The following is a 27,817-nucleotide window of genomic DNA, read 5'->3' as shown; positions in this document are numbered from 1 at the left end:
ATGTGACTTGAACAGTCTGGTAGGGGAGGGGGGGTACAAAATACAATTCAAATGTATCTGACAGTAAAATGCATGTAGAAAAAAGGAGGATGTATATATGTACATGTTTTTCCCCTTCTTTTTGGCTAATAAGACATGTAACAGTGTTGTGCATATACTGTATTATTGATCTGTACATAAAATTATCAATAAAAATCAATTAAAAAAAGGTTGCCATATTTATAATGAAACAAAACTATCTTTTACAGGGGCAGGCTTCAACCCTGCCACAACTATTCCAGAATTGAGTACCTGAGGTTTTAAATATGCAGGACCTGAGTGGTTTTGTAAAGTGCTGTGACACAGCAAATATATACAGAGATATAAGTCCTCTCATTCAGGAAATGCAGTGAAACGTAAAACTAAGTATAATGTCTACAACAACTATTGTGGCATTGCAACATTTTATATTTTCTTGTAATCTTTTATATTGAATTTGAATGTTGCAAAGAAAAAGCTACTTATTTGTATTTCGTATATAGGCTAGTCAGTGTTGTGACAAGATCTTCCATGTAGGTCGGCTTTGTGTTCTTGCCCTGCTGCACTGTCACAGAGATGAGATTGATCTCTCCAGAATCAGACATTTTGCAGATATTTGATGCCAGCAGTCACAGGAAAAGTGGCTACATTTACTGTAAAATCAGATGCACATGATGTTGTGTAAATTGGCCAGCTGCGAGTCTCCTTGCAAACCACAGCCCAATGAACTCGACACAACCCTCATCTCAACTACCAGTGTCATCACACACTGTCTGAAATAAACCTTCAAGTATCTCTCTTACAGTGATGCCAGATCAGAGGTTTCACGTTCCTGCAGTCTGGAGGGAAGAAATGGGAAGAGGTTTTTTTAAAAGGTACATTTTTAATTTTAGAGGATTTTTCTGTCTGAAAACATTTTGTTCCCTAAGATTTATTCACAACGTGCAAGTCCTTCCTTTACTAAGATGGCGGATGTGCAGTGGCATCATGCCAGTTGGCAGCTGCGACCTCTGATTTCTATGGAATTTCTCCAGACTTTAGATCTACTTTGACTGATCGGAATTTGGAATTTAAATGAGGGGTGTAGGTGGGGGCCTGATCCTGTTGCAGAGGAAATTAATTTAGTTCTAAGAGTAGTGTTGAAGTGTTGTGCCATTCAGTGAAAAAACAGACCTCATTTAGAGTTTTTTTTATTTATTTATTTTACAATTTAGCCGTGGTGTGCCAATATAATATTACAGTAGGTTAATTTTAGAGGTTTATGTATACAAGTACAGTGCATTCCAAATAACTTTTAAAAAAACTGAAGCACATTTCTTATGAAAATGCACATGCGGTAGATTCCTGTAAATTGCATATCCCATGTGCCTAACAGTTTAACCAGAATAAGGAAGATACAATTTCAAAAGAAATGTACTTCACAATTGTATGCAATTATCAGGTATACAATTACATGTGTTACACTGTATATGTTACTGATAATTGCATACGCTGGTGAATTGCATAAAACTGATTTTTGGCTTTTATTACGGAGTGCTCTGCCTGCTTTTAATGTTGTAATTCGTGTCATTAAACCATCTCAGTTTCTTAATCATGGAAAAATGACAATAGCAAAACAAGCTCAAATATTTTTCTATCACTGTATACATTCCTATGACCACAGTGATGATCGCTATCAGGGACAAGCCCTCAAACCCCTACTAAAATGACATCATAATATTCACAACCTGGGGCCTCTAAATTACTGTTAGAATATTTAAAAACTGGATCCGACAAACTGCTGTTTACAAGCAGCTTCTACTAAGTGGTTTAGGATTTGAATATTAATAAGCTGGGTTCGCTAAACTGCGGGCTACCAACAGAATCTATTATTCCTTGTTATTAGGCTGGTATGTACTTCTTTCTAATCAACATTATTACTTTGCCTCACCTTGTAAAAAAGTAGCTAATAAGCCTTGGTCGTTTCGAAGCCATTTGAACACGTTTAACTAACTCAGCTATGCTGGTATGAACTGAGCCATGTGGTGTCGCGGTATCTGCAATGACAGTACAAGATTTTGAAGAGCACAGAGGCTCTAGCTATCAGCGGGATGCACACAACGAGGGATGAAATGCATTTGATTTTTTGACAAAGCAACATGTAAGAGAGCCTAAATAATACTTATTAATATGATTTTAACTTCATAGATGGCTATAGCCTTGTTGATCAATAGACAAAGCAACTTGCCATTTCTGCCCTTTTCCTTCGCTCCCTCCTTTCTGCCCTTTCTGTGGATGAACAGATAAAGGGTTGCTGCTGAGCCACTGAAGCACTCAGGGAAGTGAAAATGAAACTTACCTCCCCACAGAGAGCACAATGATCTCTCCACGGTGAATCCTCTTTAAGTCTCTTGCCTTGTTGCCCTGCCATATTAAAGGCCATTTCTTGTGGTTGCAGCGCGAGCAGACGCTCCTCTCAGCCATCCCACCGATTGTGTGCAGGTGGTTGCTTTGACAGGTATGCTTAACAGGTGTGGAACCTCGTCTAAGTGGCAACGGTGTGCTTGGGGTAACTTGAATAATTGGACTATTTGGAGTTGTAGGACTGTTGAAAAAGAAGAAGACAGAAACATAGTTTCATATTTTCAAAAACATGATTTTTTATTTAAGAATTTGTATATTTTTTGTATATTGCTATTTTAACGGGTCTGCAAATACTGGCAGGTCAAGATCTTAAGAGTTCCAAATTGGGATGGTTTTTAGAATCGAGTTCTTTGCTTAACTGAACACCTGGGTTCAGCTAAACTGTGAATTAGGGACCTAACTGGAACAAGGTCCTAGTTTAGAGCAGACTGAAGAGCCATAGGTGAGTGAACCAATAGTATAAATGAAACTGTTAACTTAGCCAAGTTCCTCAAACCTAACAAACAGTGTACAAGGATTAGTAAAGTCAATTTGAAACAGATAACTTTAAAAACACTGTCAAACTACATATGAGAGTTGAAGTGGGTCTGACCCTGGACTAATCTCATAGTACAAACACTAGCTGCTTTGAAGTCCCAGATCCCCCCACCCATTCTCAAACTCTTGACTACACGAGAGCCTTGTATTTTAACACTACCACGTAGTTAAATATAGAAAATAATTGCACAAAATGTAATAGGATGCTATGTCCAAAGGCTGAGATTAAATAATCTAGGAAGTGAAGCCGTTCACATTGAGAACTGTCCTTACCAAGTGTCGTACCAAGTGTCACGTTTTAAAATGAAAATGCATGTTTGCTGTAACTTGTGCTTCTTTCAAAACTGCACTTTAAAGCTGTGGTCTTGAAAATCTACCAGTTAAGCCTTGCCAGCTATGAATGTGTCTGCTGACAGCAGTCTATGAACAATACAGGCTTCTCACACCAGGGGGTAGATTCAATCTAAAGTGAAGGCAGATCATTGTGAGAAGCTGCAGACATCGTTCAGTTTGCAGTTTGTCTTACACAGCATGAAATCAAACAATTCCTGAAACCTCAGGCGCCGCTAAAAAGGAAAAGCAATACAACGCAGGGATGTTTGACCTTTTCAGAGGGAAATGAAGTTGGGAGCATAGAGACAACAGAAGGGTAGAAAACATGTATTTTTCCAATTTATTAAGTGAAGCATCACCTCCAGATATGTGTGTAAAGTATTTAGAAGTATACAGAAGCACCTACTGTTGCATGTAGGGTACAGACTAGATTGCTTTTACAGCAATTTGGAGTAGTGGTTAGGGCTCTGGACTCTTGACCGGAGGGTCGTGGGTTCAATCCCAGATGGGGGACACTGCTGCTGTAACCTTGAGCAAGGTACTTTACCTAGATTGCTCCAGTAAATGGGTAATTGTATGTAAAAATAATATGATATCTTGTAACAACTGTAAGTCGCCCTGGATAAGGGCGTCTGCTAAGAAATAAATAATAAAATAATTTTCAAATAATAATAGCTACTCCCAAGAACATTAAAAAAAAAAAAAAAGATAAACATATGCCGGTAGATTTTTTTATATATTTACTTATTTATTGGAAAGGGGACAAAAAGATGTGATTTTAATTTTAAGAACATGAATGCTCTCATAGGCCTCCTGCAGGTGGTTTAATGTATCCTATTACATGACAGGATACATTGCATGTGTGTTGCTGACTCTGGAATGCGTGACAATATTAAATGCATTTAGTTATGCATTATGCAGAAAAAGTTTTAAATAAACCAGCTTGTGTTGAGTATTTGCTTCCTATATTATGTTGTGGCTAAAGATGAAAGTATACAGGTTGAATGTTCCAATACTTATTAAATTAATACCTGTAGGTTCCAGGTTCAATCCCACTGACTCACTGTGAGTGACCCTGACCCTGAGCAAGTCACTTAACCTCCTTGTGCTCCGACCTTCGGATGAGATGTAAAACAAACGAGGTCCTATTGTAAGTGACTCTGCAGCAGCAGTTGTGATGCGTAGTTCACCCCCTAGTCTCTGTAAGTCGCTTTGGATAAAAAGCGTCTGCTAAACGACCAATTAATAATAATGATAATAATAATAATAATAATAATAATAATAATAATAATAATAATTAAACCATTAACAATTACTATCTCAGCTAAATATGTTAATATTAAAAAAAAAAAAAAAACATTTTTAAAGCCTACAAAGTGAAAATTATGTTACTCACAGTCACTCAGCAACAGAGCATTCGTAAAACTTATTACAGAATGTGTAGCATCTAATAGTGTACGGTGAAACCTGTCTAACCAGAAAAGTATGTCAGAAAAACAAATCTGTATCCACAAACTCTGGAATACTCTATTACAGTAGAGATGTACAGCAGGCGTAATGTACAGGTATACTGTAATTCAAGAATTGTATTAATTTTAATGTTGGTAAACAATATGGTAAACAAGCATATTCCTGCAGATATACCATACCCACAGGACATGTGCGTATTTCACAATGTGCTTGATTATAAAGTGGGACTTGATGCCAGATTACACAGTCAGGTTTCCATTGGTTTTAGACAGACAAGACTGACAGAACATGCCAGATTCCATATTCAGATTGTAGAGGATAACACACCTTTTCAATAGGGATTTGGTCACGACCCAGAAATGATGCGATACAGAATGACGTAATGTAGAGGGGCAGTATCAGACGTGTTTTACTCTGTATTTAATGTAGAGGGGCAGTATCAGACGTGTTTTACTCTGTATTTAATGTAGAGGGGCAGTATCAGACGTGTTTTACTCTGTATTTAATGTAGAGGGGCAGTATCAGACGTGTTTTACTCTGTATTTAATGTAGAGGGGCAGTATCAGACGTGTTTTACTCTGTATTTAATGTAGAGGGGCAGTATCAGACGTGTTTTACTCTGTATTTAAAGTAGAGGGGCAGTATCAGACGTGTTTTACTCTGTATTTAATGTAGAGGGGCAGTATCAGACGTGTTTTACTCTGTATTTAATGTAGAGGGGCAGTATCAGACGTGTTTTACTCTGTATTTAATGTAGAGGGGCAGTATCAGACGTGTTTTACTCTGTATTTAATGTAGAGGGGCAGTATCAGACGTGTTTTACTCTGTATTTAAAGTAGAGGGGCAGTATCAGAAGTGTTTTACTCTGTATTTAATGTAGAGGGGCAGTATCAGACGTGTTTTACTCTGTATTTAATGTAGAGGGGCAGTATCAGACGTGTTTTACTCTGTATTTAATGTAGAGGGGCAGTATCAGACGTGTTTTACTCTGTATTTAATGTAGAGGGGCAGTATCAGACGTGTTTTACTCTGTATTTAAAGTAGAGGGGCAGTATCAGACGTGTTTTACTCTGTATTTAATGTAGAGGGGCAGTATCAGACGTGTTTTACTCTGTATTTAAAGTAGAGGGGCAGTATCAGAAGTGTTTTACTCTGTATTTAATGTAGAGGGGCAGTATCAGACGTGTTTTACTCTGTATTTAATTCTATGTGTTTGGTGTACTTTGGTATGACATAATGCCCATTTATATTTGATTTATATGTTGCGTTATTGTTTTTTAAATGTGAATCTCCAAGCACACTGTACAAGAGCAACTTTGACCTTGTCTTTAAAAAAAGGACCTGCGTTACCTAATGCAGTTTCTACCCGCCTTCAATTTTTGTTGGAACACCAAGCAACTAGGCCGCACCGTAAATTTTAGTTTTAATACCAATCTTTATCCTGCCTTAGCTAATGTAGCGCACAGAATGGAGCTGCAATCTCTCCGGTGATATGATGCTTAACTGCTCTATGTAGGGTTGCTGGCAGGAAACAATGTGTGTTTTTTCAATTGATGTTTTTTTCACTTCTTTAAATTAGAACCAACTTCCACTAACATGATCACTGTGTTTTCGATGGTAAATTTGATTTGACAACTGCTTGGTTGTATCTGAATTTCTATCAAAATGTACACATGTTATTGCAGCATCATCTTCAATGTTAATAGATGACTATAATGGACACTGACACTTATGAGTGGCCATAATAAAAATAGCAGTTACTGTTATCAGTTATATCATTGCCAATACAAGAGGGCAATTGCAGCTTTATTTATCACATTAAATAATATGGTTTACTTTTACTCAAAAATAAATACATTATTAAATATTACAGGAAAAGTTGTATTACAAAATAATACATTTGCTGTATGTCAGGCGTGAGCATTTTTGGAATTAAACAGAAAAGACAGATACAAGCTTATTTTCATAACAGAATGGAAAGAGTGCCACCTTGTGGAATCTTTAGGAATAAACATAAATCCTAATATTCTTTTCAACAAAGAGCCTCAACATCAATATGAAAGCTTGGATTCGTCCTAAATAAAGGCAACAATGTAACCTGTTTTTCTGGTACAGAATTATAAATACTGTAAGGATTCCTCGATTATATTTGATATGACAGTTATTGTTTTCTGCTGCCTTTGGATAGGAATGTAAGGAGAAAAGAAGCTCTAGTATTTTAGGTCTACAACTAACGTGCATGCCATGTTTTAGATTCCTCAAGCACAACCTTAAATAATAATAATAATAATAATAATAATAATAATAATAATAATACAACTTGTAGAATGCTAATAATAATAATAATAATAATAATAATAATAATATTATTAGCATTCTACAAGTTTTACTCTCAACAATTTAAACCTCTGTAAAGTGCTTTGTGGTCCACTATGAAAGGCACTATATAAAAATAAAGGATTATTATTATTATTATTTAAAATGCTGATTCATAAAATTTTCTGGACAGGTATTTGTACACTCTGTCCTTTAAAAGATGGGAGCTTTGCAATCCATAGGCTACTGACTTACATTAAGCCAGTAATAAGGTTTCTTAAAGGGGAAATAAGACTTCATAACATTACAGGCCAGTTCTCACACAGGATAAAGAATTCACCTTCACATTTTATGAAAAACATCACTTAGGCAAACTAACTGCCCCCCAGATACAGAGTACCATGACTTACCTGTCAGGGTCTATACTGCTATCCTGTACCATGGCCTTTAAAGCTTCTGAATTCGCTGTTAAGGGAAGTAAACACAAATGCATTACAGACAGAAAGAAACCAACAGAGTAAACTACAGTTTATGTTTTTATACTGTGCTCTGTGGCTCTTCTTGTGTGTGGCCATTTATGTTTCTGTTTTGGTTCATTTCATAAACCAAATGTGTCCAATTGTCGTTGCTTTGCCATACATTACTCCACAATACATGAGAATACTATAAAATACAATTGCTTTCATACTGTACCAAGTTCCATTAACTTTCCATTACATTGGTCACGGTGTTCTAAGTAACTGCTAACCGTCATACTAATGCAATCTGTTGCAAGGTGCCTGCTACTTTTATTATTCATCTGTTATTAATATTTGTGTATTATTATTATTTATTGTTTGAGGTCTCGTAAAGTGTAGCTTAAATCAATCCCCATCCCAGTGAAGCTCGTGGGAATGTGGCTTGAGCCTTAATAAGGTAATTGTCTAATGGGTAATTAAGGCTCCAGCCACAGTATAAAAGACCCATTCCAGGCTCAGACAGAGGGAGAGTACAGAGAGTTGTATGGAGAAGGATAGTAAAGAGCGAATGCTACCAAACCAGCGAACAAGGTACTCCTTTTTAGAATAAGATTTATAATTGTTTGTGTTATTTTTTACTTTGACCAGAGTGCCCTTTTCTTTGTGTTTTGTTTAAATCTTTTGTTTTATTATTTAATAAATATACAGCTGTGGCTGTTTCAGTTATCATGAATATGCTATTCAATCTGCCAGCATTACACATCCAGATCTGATGCTGATGCTGCTTCTAATTGCTCTGAAACATTCAAACTGGTTTACAGTTGCTGCTAGTTGTGACATTAAGAACCACATTGACAGCTAGACCTGATAGAAAGCCACTGGCTCCTTAACTACAGGCCTGCTGATCACTGCTGCTTGCACAGTCTTCTAACATATTCACAATAAGGCATCAAACACAATGCGTATCTGTAATGCGACTCAAACCTTCAATGGCCGCTGCTGGATTGTTTTTCTTGGGGGTTGAGACATTTGTTTCCCTGTTTTACCCCACTTGGACTGCTTCCTTATTGAATATTTGTTAATTCTGAAGAGAGAATTGTCCCTTCTAACAAGACCTATATGCAAATTTATTTAATGAGCAAGACATCTAAAAAGCACAGCGATACCCCTAGATGTTAGCGTTGTTTTTTTTTTAGCAAAGACGAACAACCCCATTCAGGCCCCTTGCTTACTATCGCAGGTACCCTTAGATATACCTAAAATATTTTGATAAACAGCTGTGGTGTTCCAAATGTTATCCATTTACTGCCAATGGACAATGCCTGCGATTTAATTTGAACCCCACCAATGAGGACAATGAAGATGGGCATTGCATTGAAAGCTGTACCACCTAAGCACCACATGAGATGGCACAGCACCAGTAGTTGGTGCATCGGTGTCTGTTTTCGTGGGTTGGCAACTCCCCTTACGTGGGGTGCTTAATAGTTTTATAGTTTCAATTAATTAAAAAAAAAGAAAATAACAACCCCAATTTCCAAATGATCTACTAGCACATAATGGCTTCTGAAAATCCCTTTAACTTACCTTCATTTTTCATGATGTAATGCACAATTTGGCCAACCGTATCAGCGTTGCACTCACTAAAGGTATCATTCATCTCTGTAAAAACAAGAAATATCAGAAACTTAGATTCATTAAAACAATAGCACAAACCTGGAATCTTTTCCTTTGTAGATCAAAACCATCAACAGGTCGTTTTAACAAGAAGCAGGTCCCTTTACAACTTTTTTTATTTGTAACTAATAGGTCACACTTGGTGGGGTTTTAAAAAGTAATAATTTGTGGAAAATATTGTCAATTTATAGTATGTATCTACATTAACACACATCCATACAGAATATACATATACATATATTGTTGTATAGTCCTTTTGTCTAGAAATTAATTAAGCAATACATGAATACAGAGACCAGCTAATAATTGAAAAGTGCCTTTTCTTTAAATGAACTGTGCTAGATAATAAAAGTGCTGTACAATATAACAGACATACAATCAAAACAAACCCAGTTTAATCTCAGGAGTGTGTTATAGTTACTGAATACAATATCTTACTTGTTACTAGTTTAGTTTACAAACACTACCCATGCACTGCTGGCACTTGCTGATGTATTTTGATCACTTTCCCATGAGACGCAACTTAGTTATGTACACTTTGTATATATATATATATATATATATATATATATATATATATATATATATATATAAATTTGTGAAAAGAAAATACATATCAGAATAAAGGGAGATTTATCATCTTATTCACATATATGAAAACATTTCTATAAAACACAGATATAAAAAAAATGAGTAAGACAGATAAAATGTAAATTCACAATTAGACTACAATGAAGTTAAAGACACATCAACAGTATTTACAGAAAAGTATAGCGTAAGAAAAGGCAATGAATCATTTCGTGAAATCTGTTTAAGACCTACAGTAGATGTCATTAGGTAAGCATGAATCATGATACAGTATATTAATGACCTCAAGATAGATGTACATATAAATAGAAAATAAGTGTGACACACAGATGGAAGGATGAACAGACAGACACAGTGTATAGAAAAATGTGAAGTGTGACATTGAATGTGTGACAGTCTCTACTAGGTCTAGAAAAACGTACAGTAGTGGGGTTTCTACCAGCGGTATAAAATTGGTCATCACAATCCAGCATATTTGAGGTCTCTGGTATAAAAAAACTTTCACAACTTTTCAAAGCTAAATGTTAAATTGTTTGAACATTTTTATATATATATATATATATACACCCGTTAATTTTTTTGGAATTTATTTTTTTTTAAAACGCACATTAATTGCACTCTGTCTTGACCCTCTTAGCACACCGTACTTAATTTCCTGCAGCACCATTTTAATACACTCCAGTGCATGCCACGATTGAATGAGTGTAGACATCGTTTGAATATAAAACCGCATTATGTAGCACCGCACTCAAGCTGAAGGACTTGTGAATGGGACTTTCTTTTTTTTTTTTTTAAACTTTCTGATTCATTAGCTAGAAAGAGGGTTACTTGTATCTCGCCAAAGTGAGTTCCAGTATCACAGAAGTGCATCTAGTCTACTGTACCACCTGCGTGCTGCTAAACATGCTTTCACTTCTCAAAATACACTTTCTAGTAGTTCTTTTGCTACAGACAACAACAATACAACAACAAATGAAACCCATCAGTTTCGACAGAGTACTCTCTTAGAAATTCAGGATCGCTGCAAACCCATGAATCAAGCTAAGTACGATACTATAACCAGTGCTGATGCAAAGTGGATAGCTACCGACTGCAGACCCGTTAACATTGTAGCTTTGTTTTATTTCAACAACCACATCTATTTTAAACAATATGATTTACAGTTATGGAGGATATAACCATTACTCAGTGAATGTTTTGTTTTATAAACGGATGTGTTTCATTAAACGGTTTATGAGTAAAGGAAACTGATCATTTAGTTTGTAGAAAGGTGAGTAATAATCTGACTCCATTATGATTTAGCAGATAGTTCAAACAATTTAACAACAAATGCTGGATTGTAAATGAATATGAAACTATAAAGCGGGACCAACAAACAGGATCCAAAAATAGGAAAACAGGGTTCTTATGCTGGGTTGTTTTTTGGATTATAATAATAATAATAATAATAATAATAATAATAATAATAATAATAATTTAAATGAGATGGGTGTGGTAATTGCAGCAACTAAATATGCGAGAACCAAGATTAACTATGAATAAAATGTTTAATGTCAAGATTAAATCGTGATACTTTTTTTTTTTTAATCGCTTGACAGTCCTAATATATATATATATATATATATATATATATATATATATATATATTCTTATTCCTGACCTCATCGTTTATTAGTAAATTAAAGTTTCAGGGTACCTAAATGAGAAGCAAGAAGAACATTTCAAATAGAGAGACTGAATAATATTTCATTTCTTCTGCAAAGGACACATTCAATACTTCCCTGGATATTCCTGTAGACATTAATGCATCTAAATGCACAGTACTAACAAGGCACAATCAACTCGTTCTCTATGTGCATATCCCTTGGGTCAATGGAAGCCCTGTACATTCACAGGTCTCGGTGTGAGAATTAATCTTGTTGCTGATGAGCGGTTTGCCTTTCCTCCCCGGCACTATAGCCTGACTGCTGTAACTGCTGTCAGACCAGTTTGAGCATTTTATATGCACTGTTGCACACATGCCTGTTTCCTTGCATGACTTCAGTCCTCCTGTATGTAACATCCCAAAGGCAATATTTACAATTATTATTATTATTATTATTATTATTATTTATTTCTTAGCAGACGCCCTTATCCAGGGCGACTTACAATTGTTACAAGATATCAAATTATTTTTTACATACAATTACCCATTTATACAGTTTGGTTTTAACTGGAGCAATCTAGGTAAAGTACCTTGCTCAAGGGTACAGCAGCAGTGTCCCCCACCTGGGATTGAACCCACGACCCTCCGGTCAAGAATCCAGAGCCCTAACCACTATTCCACACTGCTGCCAACCATCCTCATGCCTTATACTACCAAGGTACATTGGATTTAGAATGCTTTCTAGAGAGATGTACCGCGTTTGTCTCGTGAATATTTTTCATTACAAAGTATTCCTGGATCTGTAGTTGTTCAACAGATTACTTCATGTATGTAGTAAAATATAGCGATAACTACAGTGAAGTGACATGACATATGCAAGGATGAAGTTTAGATTTATCTGGTTGTGGCACTTAAGGAACCTAAGTAATACAAGTTGAAAGCTAAACTACATGTTAAGTGTTGCATTACCCCAACCCACTTCCCTCTAGTAGTGCTTTTTGGTTTGTTAAATGTGTATCCTAATTACACAACATTATGAATAAGACAAGCTTCATATCTCATTGCAAGAAACAATTTTGCGATAACTTTTTATTGTAATGAAAGCTTTAAATTGCAAACCATGTCTTGATAATGATGTTGACTGAAAGCATACTATTGGTCTCTTTACCAGTATTTACCCTCTGCATTTCATTTAGGCTGTTCACATTGACAAACTAACCTGCACACAACAGTATTTCAATAGTAATGGACTAAAATCAAAAACTAGGTTTTAGCCATTTTGTCTTTTTGGTTTGAAAAGTACACAACTGTATTTGGATTGTACAAAACCTGATAATCCAGTTACGTATTTATTTTATTTTACCAGGTAAAAACTCATTAAGTTAGCTATGTCTTTTACGCACACGGGGGCTATAGTGTCAAACCTCCAGATATTTGTAAGTTATTTCCATCCTGATGCATAGATTGTCCGTTGGCTAGTTTTTGTTTTGTACCAAATAACCTGACCTGAGGTTTGATAGAATATTAAAGTTACTCTGAAGTTTATCTTGTACTTAATCATCCAAACAAATTTAATTTGGTCTGATTTATGGTAAACACCATCGCTGTAAATTCAAAATCAAGAGCCCTCAGTAAGATTTAAAAGAGGATAACTGTGACATATATCAACCGTGTGTACAGAACAGTATAAATTAAGAAATCAGCAGTGTTTGTAAACAATTTTAAAAGTGATTCTCAAGATATACAAAGATATAAGTGTGACTGTGACAGGGTAGCGTCACGGCCCAGGCTGTTACCGACAGGAAAGAGACCCAGAGACAGGAAGCTGCAGTTTAAATGCTGGTGCACATGTTTATTAACAAAACAAACACAAAAACAGGAACAAATAAACAGGCACAAGGGCCAAACTAAAAGCTTAAACAAAGCAATTCAGCAGTCAGGCTGAGCATTGACCAAGTTCTCCAACACAATAGAAAAATCACAGTACAAACACTCACTCAACAACCCACCCACAAATCTCTCTCTCTCTCTCTCAATAATTTCTGGTTCCTTCTATACATGTGGCCTCCATGGTCCAATCTATTTATGATATTGGTTGCATTCTGGTCTAACAGATTATTTCTCTGGTTGAGCTACAATAAAGTGCTGCAGAACAGTATCTATGATAAAGGCTGACTGTGTACCACTGCAGTCAGGATGCTGATTAATGTAGAAAATAAGGAAGCTTCATTCATTCAATCATGTGAGTCCTCAGTACCCGCCACAGAAAGCACCACCCACATGAGAAATACTGGTTTTAATCGGTTAGGATGACTGTTAGGCTGACTCACCAAAGCCGCAGATTCACAGCTTATCAATGACTTTGGACAATTCTATTAAGCACCTAGCAGCAAGTTAAGGTGGAGAGGACAAGGTGAACTACTATAGTCATGAAATGTATTTGAACCCAGTTAATTTATAAATGGCTAAGTCAAGGTATGTGGGTAAGTGTCATTTGGTTACTTATTAACATACTGTAGTAGGTGAGATCAAAAAAAGTAACTTTGAAGTTTGATGATCAGCTAAAAACAAAAATATGCCAACAAACTTGTAGTGCCCCTATAACGTGTAAAAAGAGTTTCTTTGTAATATCATACTGCTTCTGAAGACTGAAACAGTATCAATGGCAGTGGATTAAGCATGCAGGGTTTACATAACCCTGAACATATGAAGTCACTGATCTCAAATGTGGCTGGGAGAAAAATAAAAAAAGAGTTCATTATTCTTGTATGATACCCATGATTGAACTTGACCGACCTGGGAATAACAGGATGTGGATGTCACATGACTTCCATTTTGCCCACAGTATTTCCATAACACTGAAGTTTCCAGCCGCACTGCTGGGACGGTGGTGGATTTGCAAACTCATGCACGCTTCCTTTACAGGTATACTGACAAGAATTTGTCAGGACTGAAGATATCAAGTTGTGCATGCATAAATCAAAAAGTCTTACATGTATTGTTGACAGAAGCTAGCTAAGAAATAAATAATAATTATAATAATTATAATAATAATAATAATAATAATAATAATAATAATAATAATAATAATAATAATAATATGTAAAGTTTCATTGTACTCATTTTTCAGAAGTATTTCCTTCTAAACAATTGAATAGCTATGTATGGTTCGTAACATGCACAACCACCATGAACATGCTGATAAATGTTAATTATGCCAAGCCTAATAAGAGTCATTTCTTTTCATCAACACAGTTTCCTTCCCCACCCATACACCATGGTCAAGGAGACATTTCCTTAAAAATGAATGCTGCCAGTAAGGAAAACACAGATTCGAAAACTATTGTTCTTTTACCTCCCAGTACTAATGAAAATGTTTCCGCTCCCCTAATGTCCTGCCACATACACTATTGATAAAACCCATCTCAGAAATGCTGACAGAACAATCAGTCTCACAAAAGTACATTACCAGAAAATGTTGAAGCTTCTTGATGGCTAAAATCAAAGACATTTGTGGGACAGCACAGTAGCCCATTCTGTATACAATTGCATTATAATTAAGCCCTTTACTGAAATCCTTGACCAGCAAAAGATAACCAGTCGTACTTATAAATGAGCTCTTCCTACCTGTCTTTTCCTCTCCATTCTTTTCTTCTTTGATGTCTGCCTCCGTATCTGTGGTGCAGCGGTATCCCTTCTTTTTCAGAAGGTGACAGATCAAGACTCCCAGAAGGCCCATTAAAAAGAAGATTGGCACCAGCACAAAAGCAAGTGACCCCGAATTCCCATCATGCGATGTATCCGTTGGAACATTTGTCGTCCCATCCACTGTAATACACACAAACAGCAACTTGAGAACTCCCATCCGCTGTAATACACACAAACAGCAACTTGATAACTCCCATCCACTGTAATACACACAAACAGCAACTTGAGAACTCCCATCCGCTGTAATACACACAAACAGCAACTTGAGAACTCCCATCCGCTGCAATACACACAAACAGCAACTTGATAACTCCCATCCGCTGCAATACACACAAACAGCAACTTGATAACTCCCATCTGCTGTAATACACACAAACAGCAACCTGATAACTCCCATCCGCTGTAATACACACAAACAGCAACCTGATAACTCCCATCCGCTGTAATACACACAAACAGCAACTTGAGAACTCCCATCCGCTGTAATACACACAAACAGCAACTTGAGAACTCCCATCCGCTGTAATACACACAAACAGCAACTTGAGAACTCCCATCCGCTGTAATACACACAAACAGCAACTTGAGAACTCCCATCCGCTGTAATACACACAAACAGTAACTTGAGAACTCCCATCCACTGTAATACACACAAACAGCAACTTGAGAACTCCCATCCACTGTAATACACAAAGAGCAACTTGAGAACTCCCATCCGCTGTAATACACACAAACAGCAACTTGAGAACTCCCATCCACTGTAATACACACAAACAGCAACTTGAGAACTCCCATCCACTGTAATACACAAAGAGCAACTTGAGAACTCCCATCCACTGTAATACACAAAGAGCAACTTGAGAACTCCCATCCTCTGTAATACACATACAGCAACTTGAGAACTTGAAAATTGAAATGAAAAATACATTTGTTGTCACACAGATTATATTGAGCATGCACTTTTTTTAAAAAAAATAAACCTAAAATATATAAAGCTACTTAATCTTTACAGAAAAAAACCAACAACTGTGTACTGCAAGAACACTCTCCATACTAACTGTACTCTTGCTTAGGTTACTTCCTATAGACATTGTTCCAGCTATTCAAGCCACAACACCCAAAACAGCACATTACCACTGGTCTGCAATCTCTGGTACTGCCTGCTGTGGAGGGTAATATTGTGATTAAAATATGTTCATAAAGATATAGATTGTGCTTTTATTTCTGAAAGTTTTGTATGATTTGCTCTTTTCTTGTGTCAGCTGGTATAAATACCCTGAGAGGCTGCAAACAAAGAAGGGGAAAAGATGGAAGAATCATGAATCAAGTAAACAGTCACCTTAAAATCATATATATATATATATATATATATATATATATATATATATATATATATATATATATATATATATATATATATATATATATATATTATATATAATGTTTGTTTGCAAATATATCTATATATCTATAGATAGATAGATAGATAGATAGATAGATAGATAGATAGCCATAGTTTGCCATTAATAATATTTCAGGAATTTGAGATTTTTGGAATAGGAGTTTTGAAATGCCGATTTATATGTTGCCATGCTGTATTGGATATGGATTTGATGCTGTACATGGAAATTGTTTTCAGTAAAACAGAAAAGTGTAAAGAAATGGAGTTTGGTTACTTTAGTGGTACAGCAATTTATTCCATAGAGAACTGTTCTGGGGTACAGTACGTGCATACTGTACGAAGACATCTGTCTATCTGTCTGTATGTAATGAATTGTAATGAGACCTGTTCTGGGGTACAGTACCAGTATGCTGTATGAAGTCATTAGTCTATCTGTCTGTATGGCAGTCTTAAAATGTGACGTGCATACGAGGCCCTGGTGATCTACTTTTTCATCTTACTCAAACATGCTCAAATTTCACCTAAAGGCCGCCACACACCAGATGCGATGTGATTTTTCATTGGGTGACAAGATACTTTCTCAGCGAGATGACCGTATACACACCAGAAGAGACAGAGGTGATGCGACAGATTGGAAAAATGCCAGATCAATAAAACTATAAAAAAAATAAATTGCTATTGGCAAAACTATGATGAAAAGTGGTACATATTCGTCAACATGGTGTAGTAATTACGAATGTCTTCTCTGTTGGTGTCGTATACAGTAGTTCCCACTGTACAAATTTTCCCACCCCAACTTCCGGTTCCATCAGGGAAAGTTAATGAATTGCCAAAACAGTGTTTAGCAATGTACTCATGCTACATTTATTCACTAGAGTGGCTGATTTTATTTATGTGTAAAAGAAGCAACGCTATCGGAAACAAGTACAATGTTTTCACAAAAACAAGTACAATGTTTTAACATGTATAACACAGTCGTGGCAAAATATATAATTAACAGCACAGACAATGTTTTCATGTTGAAAAATTAAGTTTTATTGACAAAATTATAAAATAGTCATAACAAGCTTAACATTGTCTACACGGATTAATAATAAAATATATAAACATTGTTTTATAGCATTTTGTATAGCCGGCAGTGGCGTTTAAAGCAGTGTGTCAGTGGTGTGTGTGTGTAAGAAACAACATGAAAACAAAGTACTGTAACCATCTAGTACAAATAAAACGACACCTTGCTAAGATTAATACTGTTGCTGAATTACTGTGGGCAGCAAACCAGTAATAATGATCGGCTGCGTTCTATACTGCCTCCAAACAGACCTCACGGAACAGCTGTGCAAGTTTCACTTGCCACATCACATCTGGTGTGTAGCAGCATTAAGGCAGGACAGGAATATCACTGCCATGCTGGACGTGGTAAGTTCAAGGTTTATACTGTACCTTTGAGAGATACTGAAAAACCCTTCTAAGATTTGGACAGACTAGTAGATTGCAGATGAAGTAGTTAATTTAGTGGTTTTACCTACCTATAAAACTGTAAAGCAATTAAATATTCCTCACACTACATATTTTCATAGTCCTACAGTGATATCAAACATTATGACATATAAATTATTTCAATGCAGATGTAGTTAGCAAATGGAAAGGAGCCATTCTTCCAAAATTGGCTAAGGAAATGGGGCTTTGAACTGCTACCAGAAGGAACAGCCTATTCTTTTACATATCCTATTATTTCGCTACACTCTGAATCATTGTACTGTAGCACTGGGTGCGTTAAGTAAGTGAGCAGCTCAGTAAAAGAATCAGCTTAACGACTCACTCAGTTCCGCTCCCACTGAGACGCTCAGAGCCGCTCCCTGGGCGATCCCTGAGCATTGTTCATCAGTGATCAGAGTGAGCAGACGGAATGGACACCTGCAGGAAACAAGTGGAGATGACAGGCAGGATTGACAAATACGTTTGTCAAGAACGATGAACTGGTTTCGACTTATGAAGTTATGTATTAATTGGCTAAATAAGATGGTAAAAATTGTTGTTTTCGAATTTGTATCATGTAATTTCATTTTTTTAAATGTAGAGCTGTTTTATAGTTATTAATGTATTATTATTATTATTAGGCTTGTAGTATTAATATTATTCATAATTTTCATTATTAACGTCAGTATTGCCGGTATTAAACACAGCCAGATATGAGGTTCAGTCCAAACTTAGCGAGGTACAGCAGGGGACAGTAACTTCACACGGGCCATTTTATCTACCATCACCTCAGAAACACAAACAAGCAAATAATTATTATTCTCCATTTTTAAAAGTCGCTCAGGGCTCTCGTGGAGCAGAGCGTTAAGTCATTTAAATCTGCTCAGTGTGCTTTCTGAGCGTTCTCACTCTGAGCGGCTCACTTACTTAACGCGCCCACTGTGCTTTCATTTGCTACTGAAACTTATTAAATCAGGCAAGACCTTTCAAAATTGAAGCTACAGTACTGCAGGCAGATCATGGGCACTTTGTTTCAAGGGGGCAGTTTTTGAAAGTGGCAGGCATTTCAAATTGCACAACTACATCCAAGGTGCCCACCCCTGGTTGTTAATCTCTACTGATTGTATGCAATTTACTTCCATTGAAAAAAGTAGTGGTAAATATTGTGAATCCCAAATCCAATCGCAATGGAGGAAAAACCTGCCGCCTCATCCCACAATCCTGAAATTGCACGTAATGTACAGTACACCCCAGTGTTCTTGATGGTTTAAACAATAACTGGTGAGCAATTTTTTCAATGGGCTCATCCACTTGATAAATGAGAATTTAATGTAGTATCACACCCCTCGTGTGTGCATTAAATTCTCATATCACACACTACCCCATGCATTATTCTCTATATATCACACATTACCCAATGCATTACATTCTCATATCACACACTACCCCATGCATTATTCTCTATATATCACACATTACCCAATGCATTACATTCTCATATCACACACTACCCCATGCATTATTCTCTATATATCACACATTACCCAATGCATTACATTCTCATATCACACACTACCCCATGCATTATTCTCTATATATCACACATTACCCAATGCATTACATTCTCATATCACACACTACCCCATGCATTATTCTCTATATATCACACATTACCCAATGCATTACATTCTCATATCACACACTACCCCATGCATTATTCTCTATATATCACACATTACCCAATGCATTACATTCTCATATCACACACTACCCCATGCATTATTCTCTATTTCTTGGAATACAGCTTTTCTATAGATATTGTAGCACTGGATGAAATCGGATAAAGTAGGCAGTCTTGACAGCAGAGCACGGTTCAATAGCCGGCTGGCTCTTTATTTGCAGCAGCAGGTTCACAGCAAGTAACACAGCTCACAGCACACGATTCTCCACTCTCTAAATCCACACACTCACACTTTTCATTTTTTCATTTAACCTTTATTTTACCAGATAAGAAGATTGAGGACAAATTCTCATTTACAACGACGATCTGGTCAAGAGGGGCGGCACGGTGGCGAGGTGGTTAGCGCTGCTGCCTCACAGCTCCAGGGTCCTGGGTTCGATTCCAGCCTCAGGGGTCTGTCTGTGTGGAGTTTGCATGTTCTCCCCGTGTTCACGTGGGTTTTCTTCGGGTACTCCGGTTTCCTCCCATAGTCCAAAGACATGCTGGCTAGGTGAACTGGCCTCTTTAAATTGCCCCTTAGTTGCCCTGCAATGGACTGGCATCCCATCCAGGGTGTAGTCCTGCCTTGCACCGTGTCTGCCAGGTTAGGCTCCGGCTCACCGCGACCCTCTATAGGATTAAGCGGTTACAGATAATGGATGGATCTGGTCAGCAGGCAAACATCACAGCAGCACAAAGCAAACAAATATTATTATTATATTATTTGTTTATTTAGCAAACGCCTTTATCCAAGGTGACTTACAGAGACTAGGGTGTGTGAACTATGCATCTGCTGCAGAGTCACTTGCAACTACGTCTCACCCGAAAGACGGAGCACAAGGAGGTTAAGTGACTTGCTCAGGGTCACACAATGACTCAGTGGCTGAGGTGGGATTTGAACTGGGGACTTCCTGGTTACAAGCCCTTTTCTTTAACCACTGGACCACACAGCCTCCTCTATACAACATACAGGTAGTGAACAAAAAAATGGAAACACCTGGGTAAATGAGGGACACCAAGTATATTGAAGTATATATAGCAAGGGCTTCCACACAGGTGTGGCTCATGCATTAATTAAGCAAATAACATCCCAGCATGCTCAGGGTCATGTATAAAAATGCTGGACAGGCCTGGTTGCCTATAATTATGGCTAGCATGGCTGCAAGAGGAGACCTCAGTGACTTTGAAAAAGGGGTGATTGTTGGGATGTGTTTGACAGGAGCTTCAGTGACCAAGACAGCTCAACTTGCTGATGTTTCACGAGCAACGGTGTCTAAGGTGATGTCGGCATGGAACTCCGAGGGAAAGACATCATCAGCAAAGGGCAACAGTGGGCGGAAGCGCATACTCCAGGATTGTGATATCCGTGAATTAATTCGAAGTGCAAGGCAAAACAGGCGAGCAACTGCAGATCAATTGACTGCAAATTTCAACCTGGGGCGCAAGCAGCCACTTTCATCAAAATCAGTCCACTGAGAACTCGACAGAGCAGGATACCATAATGGCCCTACGCCCTATTAAGTAACTTTACTTAACTGAAGCACAGAACTGTAATAGGTTGCACAGATATAGTGCGGTTTTCCCAATCAGGATTCTGTAAACTAACCTAAGCCAATGATCCAATCCCTAGTGTGCAATGAAGGCCATTCAACCACAAAGTTGAGTAAGATAAGAAGCAGCAGTTATAAATCTGAAGTGGAATGGTATAAAGCATCAAGCTTCCCCAGAGCCTTCCAATTTTGTGTAGCACAGTGTACTAGGATGCGTACTACAAAATTGCATAAGCAGAAAAAAAAGAAGAAAAAAAAGAGTTGTATCAGTATGAAGCCATTTAAAATATATACAAATATATTGTATAATTAGGGCTTCTGATTCTTAGTTTTAACCGATAAAACCCGATATCCCCCCCCCAATACAAAAAAATGAAATCGGTGGATAGCCAATGAACACCAGAAAAACTGCGGAAATGGTTAATCAATTCACGTTGACTTTACCGTTTTCCAATTAAAAAATAAAACCTACTACAAAAAAATAATAAATACATTTCCCAGTGCTACTGGGCAATGTCCCGCCTTCCTGACTTGTATCTATCATTGATTCGTTCTGAATACTTTAAACCCACCCCAACTACTGACAGCACATTCCTACATTTCTATTGGAGACTCCGCTTGCGAGATTTAAAACGAGATTACAATCTTCTAACGACAATAAATCCGGGTGATCACGAAGCATATTTATGATAAAACTCTCAAAATATAATACATAAAATTTAGGAATTACAGTTTCAGAATAATATATGGTTACAGCATGAAATATTATACTTACTTGTCTATCAGTGGATCCAGTCCTGCAAAATCCAATTCTTCAGCAGAATCACAGCCCTCTTTTTCAGTCCCAGAATTGTCACCCTGCTCTTCAATCAAATAAAAAGCTTCCTGTGCAGTATATCTCCTCTTCTGTCCTTCAGATGAAGCCATTTTCTATGTTTTATTTTTAATTCTTCTCGAAATTCGCAGTTCTCAACTATGACTGAGCGTCTTCCCTTCAGTGCTTCCACTTTGCTATGACAACTTCTCCTTAGCAACGATCTAGCGAATGACTGCCTTACCGGAAATACACAAATGAGGGCTTGTTTGAAAAACACAAGCCTACCTTTTATGTCAATGCCCGGCACTTGCGTCTGTCTATTACAGTGCCTGAGTAAAATTAGTTTGAGTTCCGTCCCGCCGGCGGGCTAATTAACATGGTGCGGACCTTATTTAAAACAAAATTGTGGCGAAATGTAAAAAAATGCCTACACACAAAAACCCCAGAAGAATGTGCCCGTAACCATAGGGGGATTTCGTTGTGGAAGACAGCAAAGGAAAGAAGGGACAACTTAAGTGTGCAAGTACTGTTGAGTTACTACTATACATATTTTGATAGAAAAAAAACGCTCAAGCATTTTGGAAATTAACCGAAAACACTAATTTCATACAGTATATCAAAAACGAAAGCCCCCCAAAAAAACGATTTGCATAAAACGCATAATAGTTAAAAATAAGCACCAAAAAATACAATTAATAAAACCCAAAAAACAGAAGCCCTATGTATAATATATAACATAATATACATTCAAACAACTCACACACTAGGAAATTAAGTTTCTACCACTTTATCAATAGTGTAACTTAAAATAATAAAAGGGCAATTTATTTTACACATTATATTATATATATATAGACACACACACACACAGTGGTTTGCAGAAGTATTCACCCTCCTGCAAAGTTTTCACATTTTGTTGGCACCTCAGCGTACTCCACGACGCTTTCAAACTAGACTTTACATGTAGAATTTACACAAACTACTCCACATTGATAAAGTTAAAAAATGGATATAGAATTTCAATAAGTAAGATTTACAGGGAAAAACAGATTCATCTCAGTTGCATAAGTATTCAACCCCTTTGCTACTGCGGCCCTAAATCAGCTCAGGTGCAAATGATTTGTTTGAAAGGTGACAAAATTAGTGAAATGGTTTCAGCCTGTGTGTACTCAAAGTGGTTTAACTTGTAGACAATTTCCCTCAGGTATGTAAAGACTTTCAGGCTGCAACTCATAGTGATCCAACAAAGCAACCATGAAGACGAAGGAGCTTTCGAAACAAGTCAGGGATAAAGTGGTACAGAGGCACAGAGCAGGAGAAGGGTACAAGAAAATTTCAAAGGCGCTGATTATCCCTCTCAGCACAGTTAAGTCCATCATTAAGAAGTGGAAGATGCATCATACCACCCAGACACTACCCAGATCAGGTCACCCTCCCAAACTGAGCAGCTGGGCAAGCAGGAAACTGGTTCGGGATGTCACTCTGAAGCCAACAATGACCTTGAGAGATCTGCAAAGTTCTGTGTCTGAGATGGGAATCAGTGTTCACACATCAACAATAAGCCGGTCCCTACACAAAGTTGGCCTGTATGGACGGGTGGCAAGAACGAAGCCATTACTCAAAAAGCCTCATCTTAAAGCACGTATGGAGTTTGCGAAAAAGCATGTAGATGATACTGCAGACATGTGGAAAAAGGTTTTGTGGTCAGACGAGACAAAAATTGAACTTTTTGATCTAAATTCCAAGGGTTACATCTGGCACAAGCCCAACACTGCACATCACTTAGGCCCTGTCCACACTATGCCTTTAAACTGTATTAGTTGCATTTAAGCCGGCTTAAAAGTTCTAAATACGGTTTGCGTCCACACTACGCAGCATTTAATACCGTACTCAGGAGGTAGTCTCGAGTCCGGTTCTAATTAGATCGCATCAGGTAGTGCGGTTTATCAGAAGTGTGGACGCTGTAATACCAAACTACATTTTTTTGTGTATCCTCCAATATCCCAAAATGCTTTGTGGTATGTTTGGCGAAATACTCAGAACAGGCGCCTGAAGGACTTGGCACTGAAGGACTCCGCACTAGGTATTCATTTTTATGTTTCAAAAAATCTGTCAGGACATCTTTGTTAAACTAGTGGGGAAAATAACAAAAACACAATGTTAAATTAGGCGATTGCAAAAATGAAATGCGAGTTAAAAGTAGGATTGGGGATGAACAAATTACATAATTTGTCAGCTCTGTTTGAAATAAAATGAAGATGACCAGAATTAGGCTCAGGCAAGATATGAAGGTAAAAACAAAGATTGTTTTGTAATTAACAGCTTTTTCTGAGTTTAATTATAAAACAGAATCAGCTCAATTTGTTTAAAGGGACTTCACCTGATTAAAAATAAAATCTGAAAACTTCAAGCCCTACTCATGAGTGTGTGTGTGTGTGTTCGGATTTACTTTTTCCACAATACTTGTTATATTTATTTTTAGCAATATGGACCTCTTAATATGGGGCATAACACATTATTTTAAAATAAAATACAGTGCATGGTGGGATACTGTCATATTAATTTCCACGGTTCGTTGCGCTGCTGGGAATTGTAACTGAACTATTCTAATGGTGTGTGGACACATTAAGTCTGACTAAACATGAAACGGTACTTCAGTGTGGACGCTTTGAGCTGGATTAATTAGAGCGGTTTCGAGTACGGTTCTCGAGAACGGTTGTGTAGTGTGGACAGGGCCTTAGTCAACACCATCCCAACTGTCAAGCATGGTGGTGGCACCATCATATTATGGGGATGCTTCTCTTCAGCAGGGACTGAGAAGCTTGTCAGCATAGAGGGGAGAATGGATGGTGTAAAGTACAGGCGAATCCTTGAAAAAAAACTGTCTGAGTCAGCCAAGACTCTGAAACTGGGGAGGAAATTCACATTTCAGCAGGACAATGACCCGAAGCACAAAGCCAAAGCCACACTGGAGTGGTTGAACAAGAAGAGAATTAATGTTCTTGCGTGGTCCAGTCAAAGTCCTGACATGAATCCAATCAAATTTATGGCGAGACTTGAAGATTGCAGTCCATCGACGATCCCCAACAAACTTATCAGAACTGGAGCAATTTTCCCGTGAAGAATGGGCAAAAATGTCACCATCCTACTGTGCAAAGCTAGTACAGACCTATCCAAAAAGACTCATAGCAGTAATTGCTGCAAAATGTGCTTCTACCAAGTACTGACTTCAGGGGCTGAATACTTATGCAACCAGTAAATTTCATTTTGTACATTTTCTTTGCAAGTTTTGCTGACATTTAACCTCCTCCTCATATAACAGTGTTCAGTTTAAACACTACAGCTTTGAATAAAAAAGTTATTTTGAAAAACTATGCATACATTATTTGTAATTCAACAAAATGTGACACTATTGGTAGGGGGTGAATACTTCTGCAAACTACTGTATATGTGTGTGCTAAACGTTTCTTGCTCTTATGTTCTTAGAAACTTTGAACTTAAAATATACCCAAATCAAATGCAGAGACATCATCATATTCATTCAGTAATTGTAAAAATAACTGTGTTTCTTATTTGCTCCACGTCTGCCAGCTTGTTTCTATCATCACAGCATGCGCATTAAACAATGTGACGTCACTGGAATGCCGAGAAAGGGCGCTAGGACCAGAAATACACTCGTTACGGTTTCCATGCAAGTGTCGAATAAAATGGCGCTGCGAGTAAAAAGTAAAACCACCTCTAGCGAGCGATCGTTTGTGGCGACTTAAACCGTTTTCCATAGCGTCTGTTGCATATATTTTCTTATTCGCATAATTTTTACCGAGCTTAAAAGTTGGATGGGAAGAGGCCTATTGATTGGCTTAAAAATGTCTGGATGGAGCGCGGCCGGTTAGAGACACGGTGATCAGGCGCTCAGCGCGCGTGTGCAAACACAACAAAGGCTGTAAACAGTGTTGCCAGATTTGGCGGGTGCACAATTTTTCTTTTACTGTTTGTTTGTAGCTGATCAGTCTTTAATTATGTCTATATAAAATTATCTGCTGGTTCCTGAAATTATTATTATTATTATTATTTATTTATTAGCAGACGCCCTTATCCAGGGCGACTTACAATTGTTACAAGATATCACATTATTTTTACATACAGTTACCCATTTATACAGTTGGGTTTTTACTGGAGCAATCTAGGTAAAGTACCTTGCTCAAGGGTACAGCAGCAGTGTCCTGTGTCAGTGGGATTGAACCCATAACCCTCAGGTTAAGAGCCCAGAGCCCTAACTACTACTCCACACTGCTGCCCATTATATACACATACATACACACACACACACACACACACACACACACACACACACACACACACACACACACACACACACACACACACACACACACACACACACACACACACACACACACACACACACACACACACACACACACACACACACACACACACACACACACACACACACAGTCTATACATACATACATACCTCATTGTTAATTAGGTTTTTTTTTTGTATTTTGTTTTTTTCCTTTGGCCTTAATTGTGACTTCTGTTTAGGGTCTTATTTTTTTTCCTATTCTTAGTCTTTGAACATGTGATTGATTTAGATTCATGGACAACTTAAATTTAATTAATAAAGTAATCAAAAAATGTGCCACCATAAGACATCGCAGAGCAAACTTTTTGCATCGCTTCAAACAAGAAGCAGATCCACTGGACAGTGCTTCTACCTCTGAGGTTGGCCCCCTGGACGCCCCCCCTCCGGACCCCTCCGGACCCCCCCGGACCCCACTGGACCACCCCGGACCCCTCACGCTCATCTACACCTGAGGTGTGAACACCCAAGAATGTTGGCCACCAGCCGCCACTGCATTGTAACCCTATTTGTTGTGTTCAATATTCAAATTGCCCCCCAAAATCTATATATATATATATATATATATATATATATATATATATATATATATATATATATATATATAAAGTTGTGGTTTGTGCACATTATTATACTAGTTAATAAATTCGCCAAAACTTTCTTTGTTTTACATCACAATAAGGAATTCAGAACTAAAACCCTAGTCTTATACTTGCACAGTTTAGCAAATCTGTTTAAACTGTTTCGTCTTTTAATCTATTTTTTTCTTCTTCTTTTTTTATTATTTATGCTGACTTACCATGATGAACGACCTGCGATGTTGTTGTTTGAATCATGAAATAAACAGCAAAAGGTTGTTGTCGTGTCTGGATCATGTAAAACTCTCAGGACTGTTGTAAAGTCCGCTACGTTTCCTCCTCTCAATATATATGGAGACGCCCCGCTTTATGTATTTCTTGATGGCGTTTAGCAGCACTTCCCCATTGTGCTCCGAATGACTGAAACACCCCTTTTAAAGCTATAGCACGCCTATTGCAACAATAATTTCTCACCTTTGATTTGTTTTACTATAATACAGCAACTAAACAAGATGGTGACGCCGAATATCTTTATTTATAGCAAATAATACAAATACCGTTTCTGGTTTTGATAAAACTGTTCACAGTATAGTCCACAGGAGATTATTTTATTGTGAACTGTACCGCAGCAGTAACTCAGGTAAGCGAATGGAAAATGTTACAGAAACCTTTATTGGTGAGTTATTTAAAAATATTTGAAAATGTCAAAATAAACATTTCACATGAACCCATACTGCTGG

At 37.4% G+C, this 27,817-nt stretch overlaps 1 protein-coding gene across 4 annotated transcripts in view; it reads right to left on the bottom strand.

Annotated features, from left to right (window-relative positions):
* The window catches only part of LOC117408312 (RELT-like protein 1), a 34,516-nt gene extending 7,059 nt beyond the window's left edge, over positions 1-27,457 (bottom strand). For 3 of the 4 annotated variants that reach the window (XM_034911242.2, XM_034013203.3, XM_034013205.3), the window contains exons 1-5: positions 27,299-27,457; positions 15,070-15,270; positions 9,120-9,194; positions 7,488-7,542; positions 2,357-2,602 (exon numbers count right to left, since the gene is read on the bottom strand). In XM_034911242.2, the coding sequence (XP_034767133.1) occupies positions 2,357-2,602; positions 7,488-7,542; positions 9,120-9,194; positions 15,070-15,270; positions 27,299-27,374 (653 nt within the window). In that variant the 5' untranslated portion in view covers positions 27,375-27,457. Of the gene's footprint in view, positions 1-2,356; positions 2,603-7,487; positions 7,543-9,119; positions 9,195-15,069; positions 15,271-22,073; positions 22,429-27,298 lie in introns of those variants that run through there. The other variant, XM_059006481.1, reaches the window with a different exon arrangement.
* Positions 27,458-27,817: the final 360 nt, after the last annotated feature.

Source organism: Acipenser ruthenus, chromosome 2 (assembly GCF_902713425.1).
Source record: "Acipenser ruthenus chromosome 2, fAciRut3.2 maternal haplotype, whole genome shotgun sequence".
NCBI classification, from domain to species: domain Eukaryota; kingdom Metazoa; phylum Chordata; class Actinopteri; order Acipenseriformes; family Acipenseridae; genus Acipenser; species Acipenser ruthenus.
This window is presented reverse-complemented; position numbering and strand designations above follow the sequence as displayed.